General features: G+C 40.0%; 1 protein-coding gene across 4 annotated transcripts in view; it reads right to left on the bottom strand.

Moving 5' to 3' along the window:
• LOC139758781 (uncharacterized) overlaps window positions 1-16296 on the bottom strand; it is a 46688-nt gene that overhangs the window by 6871 nt on the left and 23521 nt on the right. For 3 of the 4 annotated variants that reach the window (XM_071680573.1, XM_071680571.1, XM_071680572.1), the window contains 9 exons: window positions 15205-15331; window positions 14564-14644; window positions 14193-14345; window positions 11966-12109; window positions 10448-10560; window positions 7317-8580; window positions 6587-6775; window positions 5486-5613; window positions 4382-4525 (listed from right to left, as the gene is read on the bottom strand). In XM_071680573.1, coding sequence (XP_071536674.1) covers window positions 4382-4525; window positions 5486-5613; window positions 6587-6775; window positions 7317-8580; window positions 10448-10560; window positions 11966-12109; window positions 14193-14345; window positions 14564-14644; window positions 15205-15331 — 2343 coding nt within the window. Of the gene's footprint in view, window positions 1-4381; window positions 4526-5485; window positions 5614-6586; window positions 6776-7316; window positions 8581-10447; window positions 10561-11965; window positions 12110-14192; window positions 14346-14563; window positions 14645-15204; window positions 15332-16296 lie in introns of those variants that run through there. The other variant, XM_071680574.1, reaches the window with a different exon arrangement.

Raw genomic sequence — 16296 nt, 5'->3', positions numbered from 1 at the left:
AAATTATATCTTACATGGCTATGGAAATGCTATTTCATTGTACTGTATTCTCTGTCATCAGCTATATCAATAAGTCACCAAGGCAAATATATCTATATAAGAGATAGGAAGAAAAATGTCAGTTTCTAAAAAAAATGATAAATTTCTAATGGATTTATAGTTAACAAAAGGAAACTTACTAAGACAAGTGATTGTTGTCCACTAATCTAGTTTTGTCAGCTCTAATCAGTGTGCACTAAGTTTTGTATTCTAAACTTCATTCATTATATTAACATGGAATAATATGAAATATGACTCAGTGACAAAAACTCTAATGATATTAACTGAAAAAACTGTGCTGTAAGGAAAACTTTATTGAACATAGTGTACTGAGGTAAAGATAAATTGGAGCAATATGTGTTGTAAAACATGGAAGTAAATTATGAGGGAAAGAAAATTCTTTACAGTTCAATATATTTGTCAACATATTGGCATGATTAAATCATTACAGTTATGAATCATCTGATTTCTAACTGGGATGATTATGCTGTTGAAACCAGCAATAGTGATAAAACAGTAAATGAAAATGTGGTTAGCAAAACTGATTCAGACTTAGAACTTACCAGTGAAAATCATTAATACAGTCAGAAAAGATAAGATGCTGTTACAACCACAAGATAGGGAATATACAAATACCAAGCAATGTTACTAAACATGACACTAAAAAATATAAAGGTAAATGAGGAGGTACTTGCATTAAAGCCAAGTGCCTATATAGCATTTTCAAATCCAATGCTGGTTTTGTAGATAAACCCTATGAATGGGTTTCAATGACAGTTCTGTGAGCCATGTATGTGAAATGGAACCCAATGATGTTTATGAAGTGTAAATGCTGTGGAACAGACTCTACTTATGGATTTGTGTAAAATAAATTCCCATCACAGTTCTGAAGTACAAAATGGCATGGAAGAGATTCTAATGAGTTTTTTTTTCTAATAAAAGTATTACAAAATGGAATAAAGAAAGGTTGTGCGAGGTAGCGCTAGGAAAAGACAACAAAGGCCACATTCGTTCACACTCAGTATCAAGCTGTCATGTATAATGCACCGAAACCACAGCTCCCTTTCCACATCCAGGCCCCACACAACTTTCCATGGTTTACCCCAGACGCTTCACATGTCCTAATTCAATCCACTGACAGCACGTCAACCCCGGTATACCACATCATTCCAATTCACTCTATTCCTTGCACACCTTTCACCCTCCTGCATGTTCAGGCCCCGATCACTCAAAATCTTTTTCACTCCATCTTTCCACCTCCAATTTGGTCTCCCACTTCTCCTCGTTCCCTCACCTCTGACACATATATCCTCTTTGTCAATCATTCCTCACTCATTCTCACCATGTGTCCTAACCATTTCAAAACACCCTCTTCTGCTCTCTCAACCACACTCTTATTATTACCACACATCTCTCTTACCCTACTATTACTTACTCGATCAAACCACCTCACACCACATATTGTCCTCAAACATCTCATTTCCAGCACACCGACCCTCCTCCGCACAACTCTATCTATAGCCCACGCCTCGGATCATATAACATTGTTGGAACCACTATTCCTTTAAACATACTCATTTTTGCTTTCCGAGATAATGTTCTCGACTTCCACACATTCTTCAACGCTCCCAGAACTTTCGCCCCCTCCCCCACCCTATGATTTACTTCCGCTTGCATGGTTCCATCCACTGCCAAATCCACTCCCAGATATCTAAAACACTTCACTTCCTCCAGTTTTTCTCCATTCAAACTTACCTCCCAATTGACTTGTCCCTCAACCCTACTGTACCTAATAACCTTGCTCTTATTTACATTTAATCTCAGATTTCTTCTTTCACACATTTTACCAAACTCAGTCACCAGCTTCTGCAATTTCTCACACAAATCAGCCACCAGTGCTGTATCATCAGCGAACAACAACTGACTCACTTCCCAAGCTCTCTCATCCACAACAGACTGCATACTTGCCCCTCTTTCGAAAACTCTTGCACTCACCTCCCTAACAACCCAATCCATAAATAAATTAAGCAACCATGGAGACAATACACATCCCTGCCGCAAACCAACATTCACTGAGAACCAATCACTTTCCTCTCTTCCTACACATACACATGCCTTACATCCCTAATAAAAACTTTTCACTGCTTCCAGCAACTTACCTCCCACACCATATACTCTTATATATATATATATATATATATATATATATATATATATATATATATATATATATATATATATATATATATATATATATTATCCCTGGGGAAAGGGGAGAAAGAATACTTCCCATGTATTCCCTGCGTGTCGTAGAAGGCGACTAAAAGGGGAGGGAGCGGGTGGCTGGAAATCCTCCCCTCTCGTTTTTTTTTTAATTTTCCAAAAGAAGGAACAGAGAAGGGGGTCAGGTGAGGATATATCCTCTAAGGCCCAGTCCTCTGTTCTTAACGCTACCTCGCTAACGTGGGAAATGACGAATAGTATGAAAAGAAAAAATATATATGTGTATATATATATATATATATATATATATATATATATATATATATATATATATATATATATATACATATATTCATTTTACTATACTTTGTCGCCATCTCCTGCGTTAGCGAGGTAGCGCAAGGAAACAGATGAAAGAATGGTCCAACCCACTCACATACACATGTATATACATACATGTCCACACACACACATATACATACCTATACATCTCAACATATACATATATATATACACACAGACATATACATATATATACATGTACACAATTCATACGGTCTGCCCTTATTCATTCCCGTCGCCACCCCGCCACACATGAAATGACAACCCCCTCCCCCCGCATGTGTGCGAGGTAGCGTAGGAAAAGACAACAAAGGCCACATTCGTTCACACTCATTCTCTAGCTGTCATGTGTAATGCACCAAAACCACAGCTCCCTATATCAGCATACCCTGATCAGCTCTCTCAATAAGATTGCTTTCACTACCACTATGACTGCTCTCACTACCACACCACTGTTCTATCTTTTCTTATGCGGTCAATCCACCTCATACAACAAACTTTTCTTAGGCATAACATTTCTGGCACATACTTATTCTTCCTTTCTTTCACATGTGACCTAAGACTTGCATCCATTCAACAATGCTGGGACTAATATACCTTTAAATATCCCCATCTTTTCCTATTCAGAAAAGATGGGCATTAATGTACATTAGATGTGTACATTAGTCTTATGATATCCTTTCAAAAAATACTTACATACTTGCACTGGGTGAAATAAGAATACAAAGCACTATGGTATATTTGATCAAACAAAGGTGACTGCATTTGAGAAAAAGGGTAGAAATATGTAATATGAATAAATTTGGATTTACATTTTATAAAACTAAAGGAATAGAGAAAAATATAAGTCTACTGAGGGGCAGAAAAACTGCTGAGGCACTGATGATGATGAAAGCTTCACCAAGAAAAGTAATATTCACTTCCCATTTAGTTAAGGTTAACGTGATTTCTAATAGAAAGTTAGAAAGTAAAATACAGACATTTAAAATCCATTTCTTGAAAGATGGATGCTGAGTTAACAGTACAAAATGAATACGAATGAAAAATATTAGTTATATAACAAAAATAACTGATAAACGGAGTTCAGAAATTATAAAAAACATGCCGATATTATATAAAACAAATTACCATAAGTGTGCACATAGTTATGATGATTATGGAGCTACTGCAAGGTGGCCAAAATTACAGTTGTCTTATCAAAAACAAGCAAATTATGGAATGTTTATACCTGTGGCACAGTAAATTGTATATAAATTATTTGATGTAGGAAATATCTAAGTCTTACGGTGACACACTGTGCATTTTAACAACAGATTACTATATATATAAATGCTGAGGGATTTGAGTATTTCAATATAATCTAATGGCAACCTCACCTAAATTCAGATTCCAGAAAAGACATGGAAAGTGACTTTAGCAATTTATGGGATCAAACTCAGGCTCTCATCATATGATGGCACAAGTACTTCAAAACAACAGAAAGGATACTTTGCAATTATTTTCATGAAGGACTTGACATTAAAAACTGCATTATTTTGTCATAAAATATGAAAGTTAAGTTTAGTTACAGCAGCAGAGTCAAGCCTGTTATCCGTCTGTTGACGGTCCATTGTTATGAACTATTACCAACAGAGAAAACATTGACAAAAGACCAATGATTTCAAAAATCCATGCAGTGTGGTATATCAAAATGCATCTTATGGGCAATACACAGATAACTGTCAATACAGTATACACCAATGCAATACATAAAACTGTCTCCTTATCATCATCTCACCTAGCTTTGGTCTGAGGACATGTGGGTGGGGTAAGTTTCACTGCCCTGCCCCATGTTACACCTTCTATGGCCTGCCAGTTCACACCTTCACCTGATATTAGTTGACTCACTACTGAGTCACTCCTGCTTTCACCATCTGAGTCACTGGTTGAAGAGCAACAGTAATTTAACTGAATGCAAGTCCAAAGAGTGCATATGAACTCATAATTTCATTTGCCCATGGCTAGAGTCTGTTGCCTGTTTATCATCATATGAATACAGACTTAGAGAGGTGCTGTTGGAGGTATCACAACAATCCTCATTAATTTCAGACGTGTGTAGTCATTGTACCACTAGGAGGATAAAGGAACTTTGACATTTCTTTCAATGCCTCAAATATATCAACCTTAGTAATGGCATCTATGACCTGGCTGACTATCACTCTTAGACATAAAATTGCAGCTCTGTCTCAGCCTACAACAGTATAATCAACATTTGGTTCAAACAATACACATAAAATAAACACCTCAATATTCATAAACACGTAAAATAAAACAGCATCAGAGTAGTAATGAAAAGGAAGCAATAAGGCCAATTAGTTAATAAAGAAATAGTATTCTCTTTATTTTTCTTAATACTTATGACCACTGAGTGCGAACTGTAATATTAAGCAGATATATGTACAGTACACTGTATACATAGTACACAGTATGTGCTGTACATTGCGCATGCAGTGCATATCTCCCTTCAGATAATCTTGTACCATTCCAACAGAAACAATATTTATGGGCAACTGTGCTGGTTGGCGAACTATGGATGTAGTACCTGCACTCAATATATATCAAGTTAGGTAATCATTAGTGAAACACTGAGCTTAACTGCCTCTGATAAAGAAGTATAATACCCTTTGGTTCTAGAAGAAAATTTTCAATTCTTAATGTCTGATAATTCCCATTCATACAAAAAACTGTAGAGTTCTACTGGCTGTAAACCTTTCACAACATACAGTAATGATACTCTTAATTATTTAGTCCACTAATGAACCAACATAAGCAAGCTGAGGTTGTAGGCCCCAAGCTTAAACCATCTACTGAGTGTTTACACAAAACAAAAATAAATTTTAACCTGTTAGACTTTGATGATCGATTCTGACTAGAACTGCTCTGGCCAGCTGTGGTGGTACGAGTTTCCTTGGATTTCCTGTGCTTCTTCCATGGTCGTCCAACCAAAGCTTCCCACACTAATTCACCAACCTGCCTCCCAAAGATATCACGAAATGCAGTATGAAAACAAATGCATTAGCAAATGGTAAAGATGAGGAAGTACACAAATATCATAATACAAACTTTAAATGTCCTGGGGTACCATTCACAAAAAGCACCAAAAGTTTCCTTCTACTGTTAAAGTATACTTTCTCTGGATGGATGAGTTACTCCCGATAATGCCTGCACAAATCAGGATGAACGTGAATGAAAATATAGGAAGACCCTCTTCTCCGATCCTATCACAAAGAAGAAAAATCATATGTTCTTATCTATCTTATACTTCTGAAAATCATAACAAGAACTTTTATATAGACACTATAATACACCATTGTAGTGTGCAGCAGAAACAGAATAATCACAAAACTCACCCCTATTAGGCGCACTTGAAATAAACTTTTGGAGTGATCTTAAATGACAGTTATGGAAAGACTTGACATTTTGGACAAACCAAAGCAGATGATAAATATTAAGACAACAATGATATTCATTAAACTGAAGATAATGCCTAATTTCATTAATTTCTGCATAATGCTACCATCTCTATCATAATCCTTATGAGTAAAATTACTTATGAGAGGTTGTCACTTTCATATAACTGAAAAAAAAGAGTTACGATGCAAAGTGTACATCTGATGAAATCAAACTTATATAAAGCTGAAGCAACAGAAAGAATCAGATAACCGAATTTCTCAGAGCAGCATATGGTAAAGTGGTGACAGAAGAATAAGTGGATATGGCATTGAATGAATCTGAAATGAAAGAATGTGTGTACGGCAATTTTTCACTTCATTCTTTTTTTCTTAAAGTGGATGTCTTTATCTATGCCAGCCAGCAGCAGACTTTACAGGTATTTCTGAAAGTAGTTATCCCCATCCAAAACATTTTCATGATTCTTTTCACAGGAAGGTAGAGAACCATAAAACATCTAAGATTTCAAGTTCAACTTAAATGCAACACTCACTTTTTTCTTCATGTCGAATCCAAGGAATATGAAGGCTCCCTGTAGACCATTGAGAACAGTGAATGGGTACCAAAATTCAGGGATGTCTGAAAAGGCTGCCACAAAGCCTAACACCCAGGTAATACCCTGGATCAATCCAAGCTTCAAATACAGCACCAAACGCACCCGCTCCTTCTTGCTCCTTCGACCCTTTAGACAGTTCCCCAAGATTATTTCAGAAAGTTTGTCATGACCAAATTGCTAAAAACATAACCTACTAAGAATGTTTAGTTGTTGGCAACAATGCAAGAACATGAAAAAAAGGAAAATATGAAGCCAGAGACAAGCTGGAGAGAGAGAGAGAGAATACCTACAAGGCATGGCTAGTGCATGGTACTCGTGACATAGAAATAAAGAAAAAGAAAGGAAAGAGAGAAATTACTGAATAGAAAAGGAAAAAAAAATGTTAAAACTATCTGTAAAGATTAATCCTGAATATCAATACGATTATATCAATGTAACATTAATATATACATTTGTATATAACTTTTGAATGAAAAAAAAGTATGGTCAGCACAACTCAATAAACTGAAAAAAAAAATTTCATTAACTGGAGATTTGTCAAAAAAATTTTTGGGACTTCTGCACTTTCTAGATAACAGTATTGATCTTTCACTTGTGCTGAAGAACTAAGCAGCCACTAATTAAATTTTACAAAAAAAATATGTGACTGCAGAACTATAAGACCTACCTGTGCAGCATGCTTGAGAGCACCATTCTTGTGCATTTTCTCGCACTTCAATGTTTTGGCTACCTTTGGTTCATGTTCTCCCTTAACACTTTGGGACCGGGTATTTGCATACTTTGCAGCTTTTGCCTGCTTGTAGATTCCACAAGAAGTCACCAGGAAGAGGACAGTGTTTTCCAGGATGATAGCTCCAACAGGAAGGAGAAAAAACATAGCTAAGCCATACTGATTATTAATCCAACATAGTTGTTTTCCATAATCAGGCTTGTATTCTGGCAGGATGTCAGTATAGTTGAAGATCAGTGATAAGGTAACAACAAATGTCGGTATACTCCAGGCATATATGGAATAGAAAATGTAGTTTCGACGACCATCTGATTCACCCCTGTAAACATGACCAGTAAAAGTACGGCATACATCCACACTCATTATATTCATCCAACAGAAGGAAGCTAACCAAAAGAAGTGAAGAGCAACTGAGAGGAACACACAAAGCCCATAGTTATACGTTGCTTTCATTCCTGTTAGGAAGATCAGATGCGCAATGAAGAGGCAACAGCTGAGAGAGAAAAGGTTCTTTCCTGGCAAGTTCCTGAAACGTGGCACAAGGATGTATATGATTATGTGCAATCCAAGACAGGTCAAGGATGTGACTAAGACTATCAGAGTTAGCAGTTTATGGGACATTGTAAGTGCAGCCGTATAGTATTGGTGATCATTGCAGATTAATATTTCTCCTTCTTTGAGCATTTCAAATTCACCATTCTTATACACCTTTTTGGTGACATTAACAAAAACAGAGCCATCAGGTCGAGGAATATATTCACTTTCAAAAAGCTTTAGCTTTGGACATGAACGATCAAGCAGTGTAGAGTTTTCTGAAGGATGGTAAAGTGCTGAGTCTCTAACGCATAACCCATTTTCTAATTTATAGAGCTGCCCACAATAAATCCTCTTGCAGGTTATGTGAATAGGGTCCCATAATTCATTAATACTTTTACATTTGTCACCCTTAAAGTCCATTAGCACCGAGAAGCATGGAAGAAAGTTAGGTCCTCTTGCTTTTTGAAGATGTTTTTTTATATTGGGACTGATGCACTCCAAGCCACTGGAAGAGGTGTTGACAAAATTGCACCTGGCACAGTGTGGGTTTTTGTAGATAGTCACCAGGTTGTTAGAATCAGTGTACTGCACAACCTTAGAATATCGGCGGCACTTCTCTACATCCAAATGATAAGGCCAAGCAGGATCACAGCGTCGCACCTGTAAAAGCAAACAACTGTTACATAAGGGCAAGTGGTTACATCAAGTGAAAAGTCACTTTTGGCAAGGATATATCATCATCAGTGGTTGGAAAGGAGTAGATTAATTTAGGACCTTATCCCATTACAGAAGTCCTCTGCTTTCCTACTCTTGTGTGAAGTGCAGCTTTGACCTTAAAGAAGCCCTATATAATAATAATAATAACAATAATAATAATAATAATAATAATAATAATAATAATAATAATAACAATAACAACAATGATAATAATATGTGTCAGAGGTGGGGGGAACAAGAAGCAGGAGACCAAATTGGAGGTGGTAGGATGGAGTGAAAAAGATTTTGAACAATTGGGGTTTGAACATACAGGAGGGTGAGAAGGCGTGCAAGGAACAGAGTGAATTGGAATGATGTGGTATACCGGGGTCAATGTGCTGTTAATGGACCGAACCAGGGCATGTGAAACGTCTGGGGTAAACCATGGAAAGATCTGTAGGACCTGGATGTGGGTAGGGAGCTGTGGTTTCGGCACATTACACATGACAGCTAGAGACTGAGTGTGAACGAATGTGGCCTTTTTCGTCTCTTTTCCAGGGGCTACCTTGCTGAAGAAGGGGGTAGTGATGCTGTTTCCTGTGGGGCAGGGTACTGCCAGGAATGGATGAAGGCAAGCAAGTATGAATATGTACATGTGTATATATGTATATGTATGTGTATGTATATGTTATGTATATGTGTGTGTATGGGCGTTTATGTATATATACATATATATGTGAATGAGTGGATGGGCCATTCTTCATATGTTTCCTTGTACTACCTCGCTGATGTGGGAAACATCAATTAAATATAATAAAAAACAAAAATAATAATAATGAAGTCTTTTTCCATACTTGTTTACTGTTTCCCATACCACCGAGGTAGCATTAGTAACAGACCAGGAATGACCTCACTCACATTTACTCTCTGCTGTCATGTATAATGCACTAAAATAGAACCCCCCCTATACAGAGCCAACCTCACAAACTTTTCACTGGTTCCCCTGACCACTTCATATACCTTGGTTCACCACAGTGAGAGCACATCAACCCAAGTATAACACATCACTCCAATTCACTTTCTCCTGTGCACACCTCACAACCTCCTTGATGTTCAGGTCCAGATCATTCAAAGCATCTTTCACTCCATCCTCCTACCTCCTTGTCAATTTTCCCATCTCTTTGTTTTCTTTATTTCCAACACATATAATCTCTTAAGTCAACCTCTATCCACTCCCCCTTTCCATATAACCAAACCATCTCCCAGGTCTCCCCACCCTAAACAGATAGCAGGCCTGCCCCTGTCTTTAAGAATGCTTCATTCACCTACCTCACTAATCCACCCATAATTAAGTTAAACACACGCAGACTCACCTTAACCTAGAACAACTCACTCTCCTCTTTTTCTTCTCATATGCATGTCTTACTTTCTTGATAAAAACTCTTCACTGCTTTATTATTCTTAAACCTAGACCAAAAAAGTACATCTGAATATCTAAAAGAGGAAGCACGTGATCATGGAAACCACTTTGGGAAAAATCTGCTCTATTTATGAATGATTGCTGACTGAGACAGACTAGATTACCAAAGTCTATGTGGGAGGAAAGAGTGAAGAAATAATGTTAGTATACATGAGAATTCAAAGAAGTGAACAGAGAGGTAGGGGAACAAAAATGATGTATTTTTCAAAAGCATGAAGTGAAACAGCATAAACGTTTACACAAAACAGCAAAACATGGGTACATTTCTTAAAGCAACACCTGGTTACCTATGCCATCTATCAACATTTCTAGAAAAATACAGAGCAGGACTGTGTCAAACTATACACTTTCCTGTTCTTTGCAGTGTCCTCTTCCGACGAATCTCTTTAAACACACACCCTTCGGGTAGATGCAAAGGCGGCCACCATATTTCTCAATAAATGCCTGTCGGCTCTGGAACTCTTCGACCTGCCATGAGATAAAGATCTCAGAGTACTAAACATTATGTAATAATGGTGCATGTAACACCAAGATAAATAAGGTTTATGAGAGCAGCAATGAAAGTTTACACTTTGATTTTAAAAACTTTATCTGCACAGAAAATAGTACCATACTAACTGGAAACAAGGAAATGGAGTAAACGGCAACATTCGTTGGGGATAGGAAGCATCAGGAAACACTGGATAAGGTTACAGTATAAAGCAGAAACTAGGTATGGTGTATCACATCTGAATCAATATTTTACCAAACCTGAGTGAAGGTACAAACAACACGTTAGTGAAGAGTACCTCGTAACACAAGATGGGAAAAACCTAGCTATATCTGATAGGGGATATCTAGTGACACAATGTGAGGAGTACCTTGCAGCATGTGGATGGGGAGAATTCAACAAAACTAGGGTGGGAAGTACCTGGAAGCACTTGTGTGGGGAAAAGCTGGCACAGCTGGGTGGAAATTACCAAGCAATACCTAAATGAGGAGAACTTTACCCCAGCAAGATGGGGAGCACCTAGCAAAACCTGGGTGGGGAGTGACCAGCAACACTTTGGTGGAGAGTAACTAGTTATAGCTTGAAGTGACTTATAACACATGCCTGGATATTATCAAGCTGGTAATAAGCAACAAATGACGTAACTAGGAACACATGGTTGGAAAGTACATGACAACATATCCTGAAAAATAATAGGAACTACCTGGCTGGAGTTAAATCTATATACATGGATGTCTAGCCACAGGTCAGTATGGGATAGCTTTCGTGCAGTAGCGGTATGCATTGCTATAGATTTGCATCCTGGACAGTCGGCCTGGGCATATACAGTTATTGTATATATATGCGGGGGGTAGCGACGCTGTTTCCTGTGAGGCAGGGTGGCGCCGGAAATGTATGAAGGCATGTATGAATATATACATGTGTATATATGTATATGTCTGTGCATGTGTAAGTATTTGTACACGTATGGGATAGGGGTACGAAAAGATTGGTTGAATAATTTCTGGCAATATATGCCGGGAGCATACTTTAATGAGGGAGTATTCAACATTTGAATGATAGAAGCAAAGCTAAGATACACCAGGAATACATTATAACTTAATAAGAAAAGAAAGCAAGAACTGATATGGCACTATATCAGGGAATATCACGTAGTGTGTGTGTAAGAGTAGGTGGGTTCCTACACACAACTGATGCATGGGCGCCAAGGGTGAGTAGGGGTATCTTATGAGACCTAATAAAATGGTATATCAGCGGGTATCATGCAAATGTGTGTGTGTGGGGGGGTATAATAGGGGGTACCTAATAAGGCCTAATATTGAACAATCATATGTAGAAAAATATATAAGATGGGTTCCCTAGGCACAACTGGTGGGTAAGTACCTCTAGTGTGCAGATGTGGGACTCACGAAATGTGTTATGACGCTCATTCTCAGGGCTGCTGTAGATGAACCTCCTCCAGTGCCGCATTCCAGGCACATACTGTGCCTTGCTCATAAACTCCACCATCGTGTACTCCTTAAGGAACTGAAAGGAAGATTATACAAAGATATATAAACAGCATCAGAGCTTATATATATATTGAGGAAAAATACACAATATCCACTGAGACTAGTGTAAAATGTCTTATATCAATTGTAATCTGAGAGCACATGGTGCCAGGAATGCTAGGGTCTGCTCCAACATGTCAATCTGTGCCAATTTCTTAAAAATCTGAATGTTACTTATAACAAACTGAATTATCATCAATTTATGTAATTATGAATTTATGTAATTCAAAAATTACATGTAAAATCGGTATACGATACACCAACAATATTTGATTCTAAAAGCCAGTAACACTTCATTAACACAAAAACCAGTACTAGGTTTGCGGCAGAAAGTGAGAGAATCGTTTAACAGAAAACGAAACTTCGAAATGTACCACAGACAAAAGGACAACAACGAAAGGCACTAAAGAGCAATAGACCAACCCTCCTGGCTGTCCTCGCTGCGTGGCAAGGATCAAAACAAGTGGATCCAATATCACTTTTCATGACAGCGAGACATGAGACTGCTGGAGCAAAGAAACGGTAGAGATAACGTAAGCATCACAGGGCAGCGAACGCTCAATTGTGCCTCTGGATAACGTATGATGCTACTGGTATCATCACATACGATACGGCTACCCACTCTAAAGACAGCATGAAAACTGGACAAAAATTTACCTAACAGAAAATTTGATAGGGTAACTTTACATCAGACGGAAAACGAATGCTATTCAGGCCACAGAAAAATTCACTTATCCAGCGCGCTGCAAGTTACCTGTAAAAGCTATCAAAAAGCAAGACATACTATGGCAGACAAACTAATACGTAATGGTATGAAAACAGACACCAGAGAACGAAGGATTCTTCAAACAATATAAGGTACTAGCCAGTAACATGACAATAGTCCGTAACAAGGAAGAGACTGGTGGCTCGAGCAACAAATATATATATTTTTTTTTTCAAACTATTCGCCATTTCCCGCGTTAGCGAGGTAGCGTTAAGAACAGAGAACTGGGCCACTGAGGGAATATATATATATATATATGAACGAGAGTTAGGAAAGAGATTTCATCCAGAGAAATTAGTATCAATAGTTAAAAACTTCTCCATCTTGACTTAAAACTGGATGTACAGTACGGTGCACTACAATGAAATTTTTAATGAATGTAAGCGACAATTCCACTTATAAAATACATGCACGGTGTCAGTGTGTGGATAAAGTTCAGCGAGCCCCTGAGGGAGGAGCTGTGTGCCTCACCAGCGTACACATTGGTACACAACATACAGCAACCTGCACAAGGCCTGCAGGAGAATGACGGCCGTCATCATCCTCAAGGCGAGGCGCACCGGGCGCGAGCGGAGGAGCGTCACCACGCCCGCCCGCCGGCAACGCGACGACATCGCCTTGTAGTACCCGCGCAGTGGCTGGGTGAAGACCACTGCCGACGCCAGGGTCAACACCGTCACCACTGCGTACAAGCACAACGCAAACTGACCAAAACTAAGCATTTCTAATTAATTACTTTAGTATGTCTACTCGAGACACAAGACTGGCAAACAATCATTCTCGTATACTTTAGATTATCAAAACAAAGCGAGCGACGCGGGCTCCCCGAGTTAATCTCGGACCACCAGCCAGGACCGGAGCGCTCGCTAACCCTCTTCTTCCATGGGGCCTCGCTTGCTCCTCATTCCATCAGACGTCACCAATGTATAATCAGCGATCGGAGTCTCGTGTACCACCCCCAGTCGTCTTTAACACTGGCTGCTTAGTTATTTTCAGCTTCCAAGATTATCAAACTGCCAAGGTCGTCAAGTACTTCACAGTACTCAAGTACACAGACCTTCAACGATGCACAAATCTATATCAACCCATATTTTCTACTATTTCATTTCAGGCATTGATAAATTTCCGATTTCCATGTCTCATTACTCCTACATCATTCAGCTCGCATTACACACATTTGAACACTGCGGTACGCCCCTCAAGCACCATGGTACTTATAACCTAGCCATCAAATAGGTAGGATCGCCGTCCTGAAGGGCCTAGCTATCTCTAAGTCATTATGAGCCGCCCTTACCTGGGTACTACGGCAGTTGATGGTGATATTCCAAGAGTGGAGGTTGTGGTTGTCGTTGTTGCACATGGCACACTGGTAGTTGAGGTAGGTGATGTTTGTGGAACGTGAGGTTACGGGGAGGTCTAGCAGGTAAGTGTACTCCTGGGCCGATACCTGCGAGCACAGAGTACGATGGATGGTTATAACCTGGAGAGGACCCCTGGGCACGACGGTTCGTCAGCCTGCTCCCTGTTTTTTTGACTTCGACTCTTCAAGGGTCAGGTCAAAGTCCCGTGTTTATTATACCCAAGGGTCGTACAGTTATGCAGAAGAGTTATACTACCATCGAGCTTATGAGGCTAATCTGTGGACGGACCTTGTTCATAACTCACCTGCTGGGTACAGAAGCGCTCGACGGGCTGGTTGGCGTACTCCGGCAGGCACGAGTCCACCATCAGCATTCCGATCGAACCCTGGAAGACAAGACAATTACATGTGTACGTAAGAGTGCCAGGCAGAGACACCAGCCAAGGACAGAGATGTCAGGAACACCGAGGTGACACGGGGGACAGAAGAGGCATGTAACTCGTAAACACAGGCATGGCAGAGGGGACCCATATTCCCTATATCCTTCTCTATGGTGCCTTGCCTTCTTCCCAATACCCATATAACATCCTACAGTCCTAGCAGACCCTGGGGCTTTCCTTCACGCGCCTACCCACACGACCAACCTACCTACCTCTTGCCCTTACATTCTCTGTGGTCTTCCTGTGTTCCCCAACCCCGAGACCATGATTCACTCAGACCCCATTGGTCGGCCTTAGCCAGATAATTGTTTTGGGAAGGCCATGGCTGCAAAACTATTCACACAAATCACTGTATCAGCGATCAAAGGGAATGTAGTTATGATTGGAGGGTATGTCCTCCCAGTGGACATGCTCATGGGTGGGGTCCAACGCCAGGCCTCACTCAGCCTCGCCCCCTGCACCACTCTAGACAGAGTCGGACTTGCCTTTGCAGGTCCGGGCCTCACCGTAGCGTAGATCTTGTGGCAAGAGTAGCTGCCGCTGCCCTCCTCGCGACCGTCACCCCAGTCTGACTGCGCCTTGTCCCAACAGCAGTCACCGTATCGCAGACACTCGTCGTCGCACGAACACTGCCTGTAGGAGGAAGAGAAGCAGACCAGGTAGGTGGTGGTAGCGGCGGTAGGTTGCGAATGTCATGATTCATGATAACTGTGTGACAGCGCCGGCACAACGCTGGTATAATGGGGGGAAAAGGAGACTCGTAAATCATAAAGACTGAGAGAGGGACAGTAAAGCCGAAAAAAGGCCAGTTAGTATATCTCTGGTCGTGGTTGGGTGGCAGGGAGGTAGTAATCTTTGCATGACATCTGTCTGTAGTCTGTGTGCATGACTTGCTCAGGCGGGAGGATCAAGTGACGGTGGATGACAGTGGCGGTGGTGGTGAGCTAATGACTAGCAAGACAAGCATGAACTCAGCTGGTCTGGTAAACAACGGGGTTAGACCTTCAAGGTTCTGTAAACAGCACTGTCAAAGTCTTGGCTTCTGCTGCTTCTCCTACACTAATGCAAGTCTCTGTCACCCCAAGCAACGACACAAAGGGTCTGAGATAAACGAGCTATTATCTTCATAAAGTCCTAACTCCTTGAGTATGAGGGGTGCAGCCCTTGAGCAAGACGACGCAACCCCGGGTATGATGACCTGGCCATCATACTCAAGGGTCGTAACGTCGTACTCAAGGGTCGCACCGTCGTGCTAAAGGGTCGTAACCGTCCTGATTAAGTGGTTACGAACCCATCAAGATACACCTGGTTTCCTGAGACATTGCAGCTCAGGTAGTTTTTCTCCTTTTTTTCCCCACGAGTATGTGCAAACATCTCCGTCCATTTGATGGGCAGGAATGACAGACTTTGACATATTTGTACCTCACCTATTTTAAGGGTGAGTTCTCTGCCACCTTTATAAGTTTAAACGTTGAAAAATTTTACAAATAAACAGGACATAACAAAATATATGTGAATTATCGTCTTGAGAAAGATGAAGTACTTTTGTTATGCGGAAACTCGTTTAAAAATTCAAATATAATCTTAAATCATTACGG

This window comes from Panulirus ornatus, chromosome 31 (genome assembly GCF_036320965.1).
Source record: "Panulirus ornatus isolate Po-2019 chromosome 31, ASM3632096v1, whole genome shotgun sequence".
In the NCBI taxonomy this organism is placed as follows: domain Eukaryota; kingdom Metazoa; phylum Arthropoda; class Malacostraca; order Decapoda; family Palinuridae; genus Panulirus; species Panulirus ornatus.
This window is presented reverse-complemented; position numbering and strand designations above follow the sequence as displayed.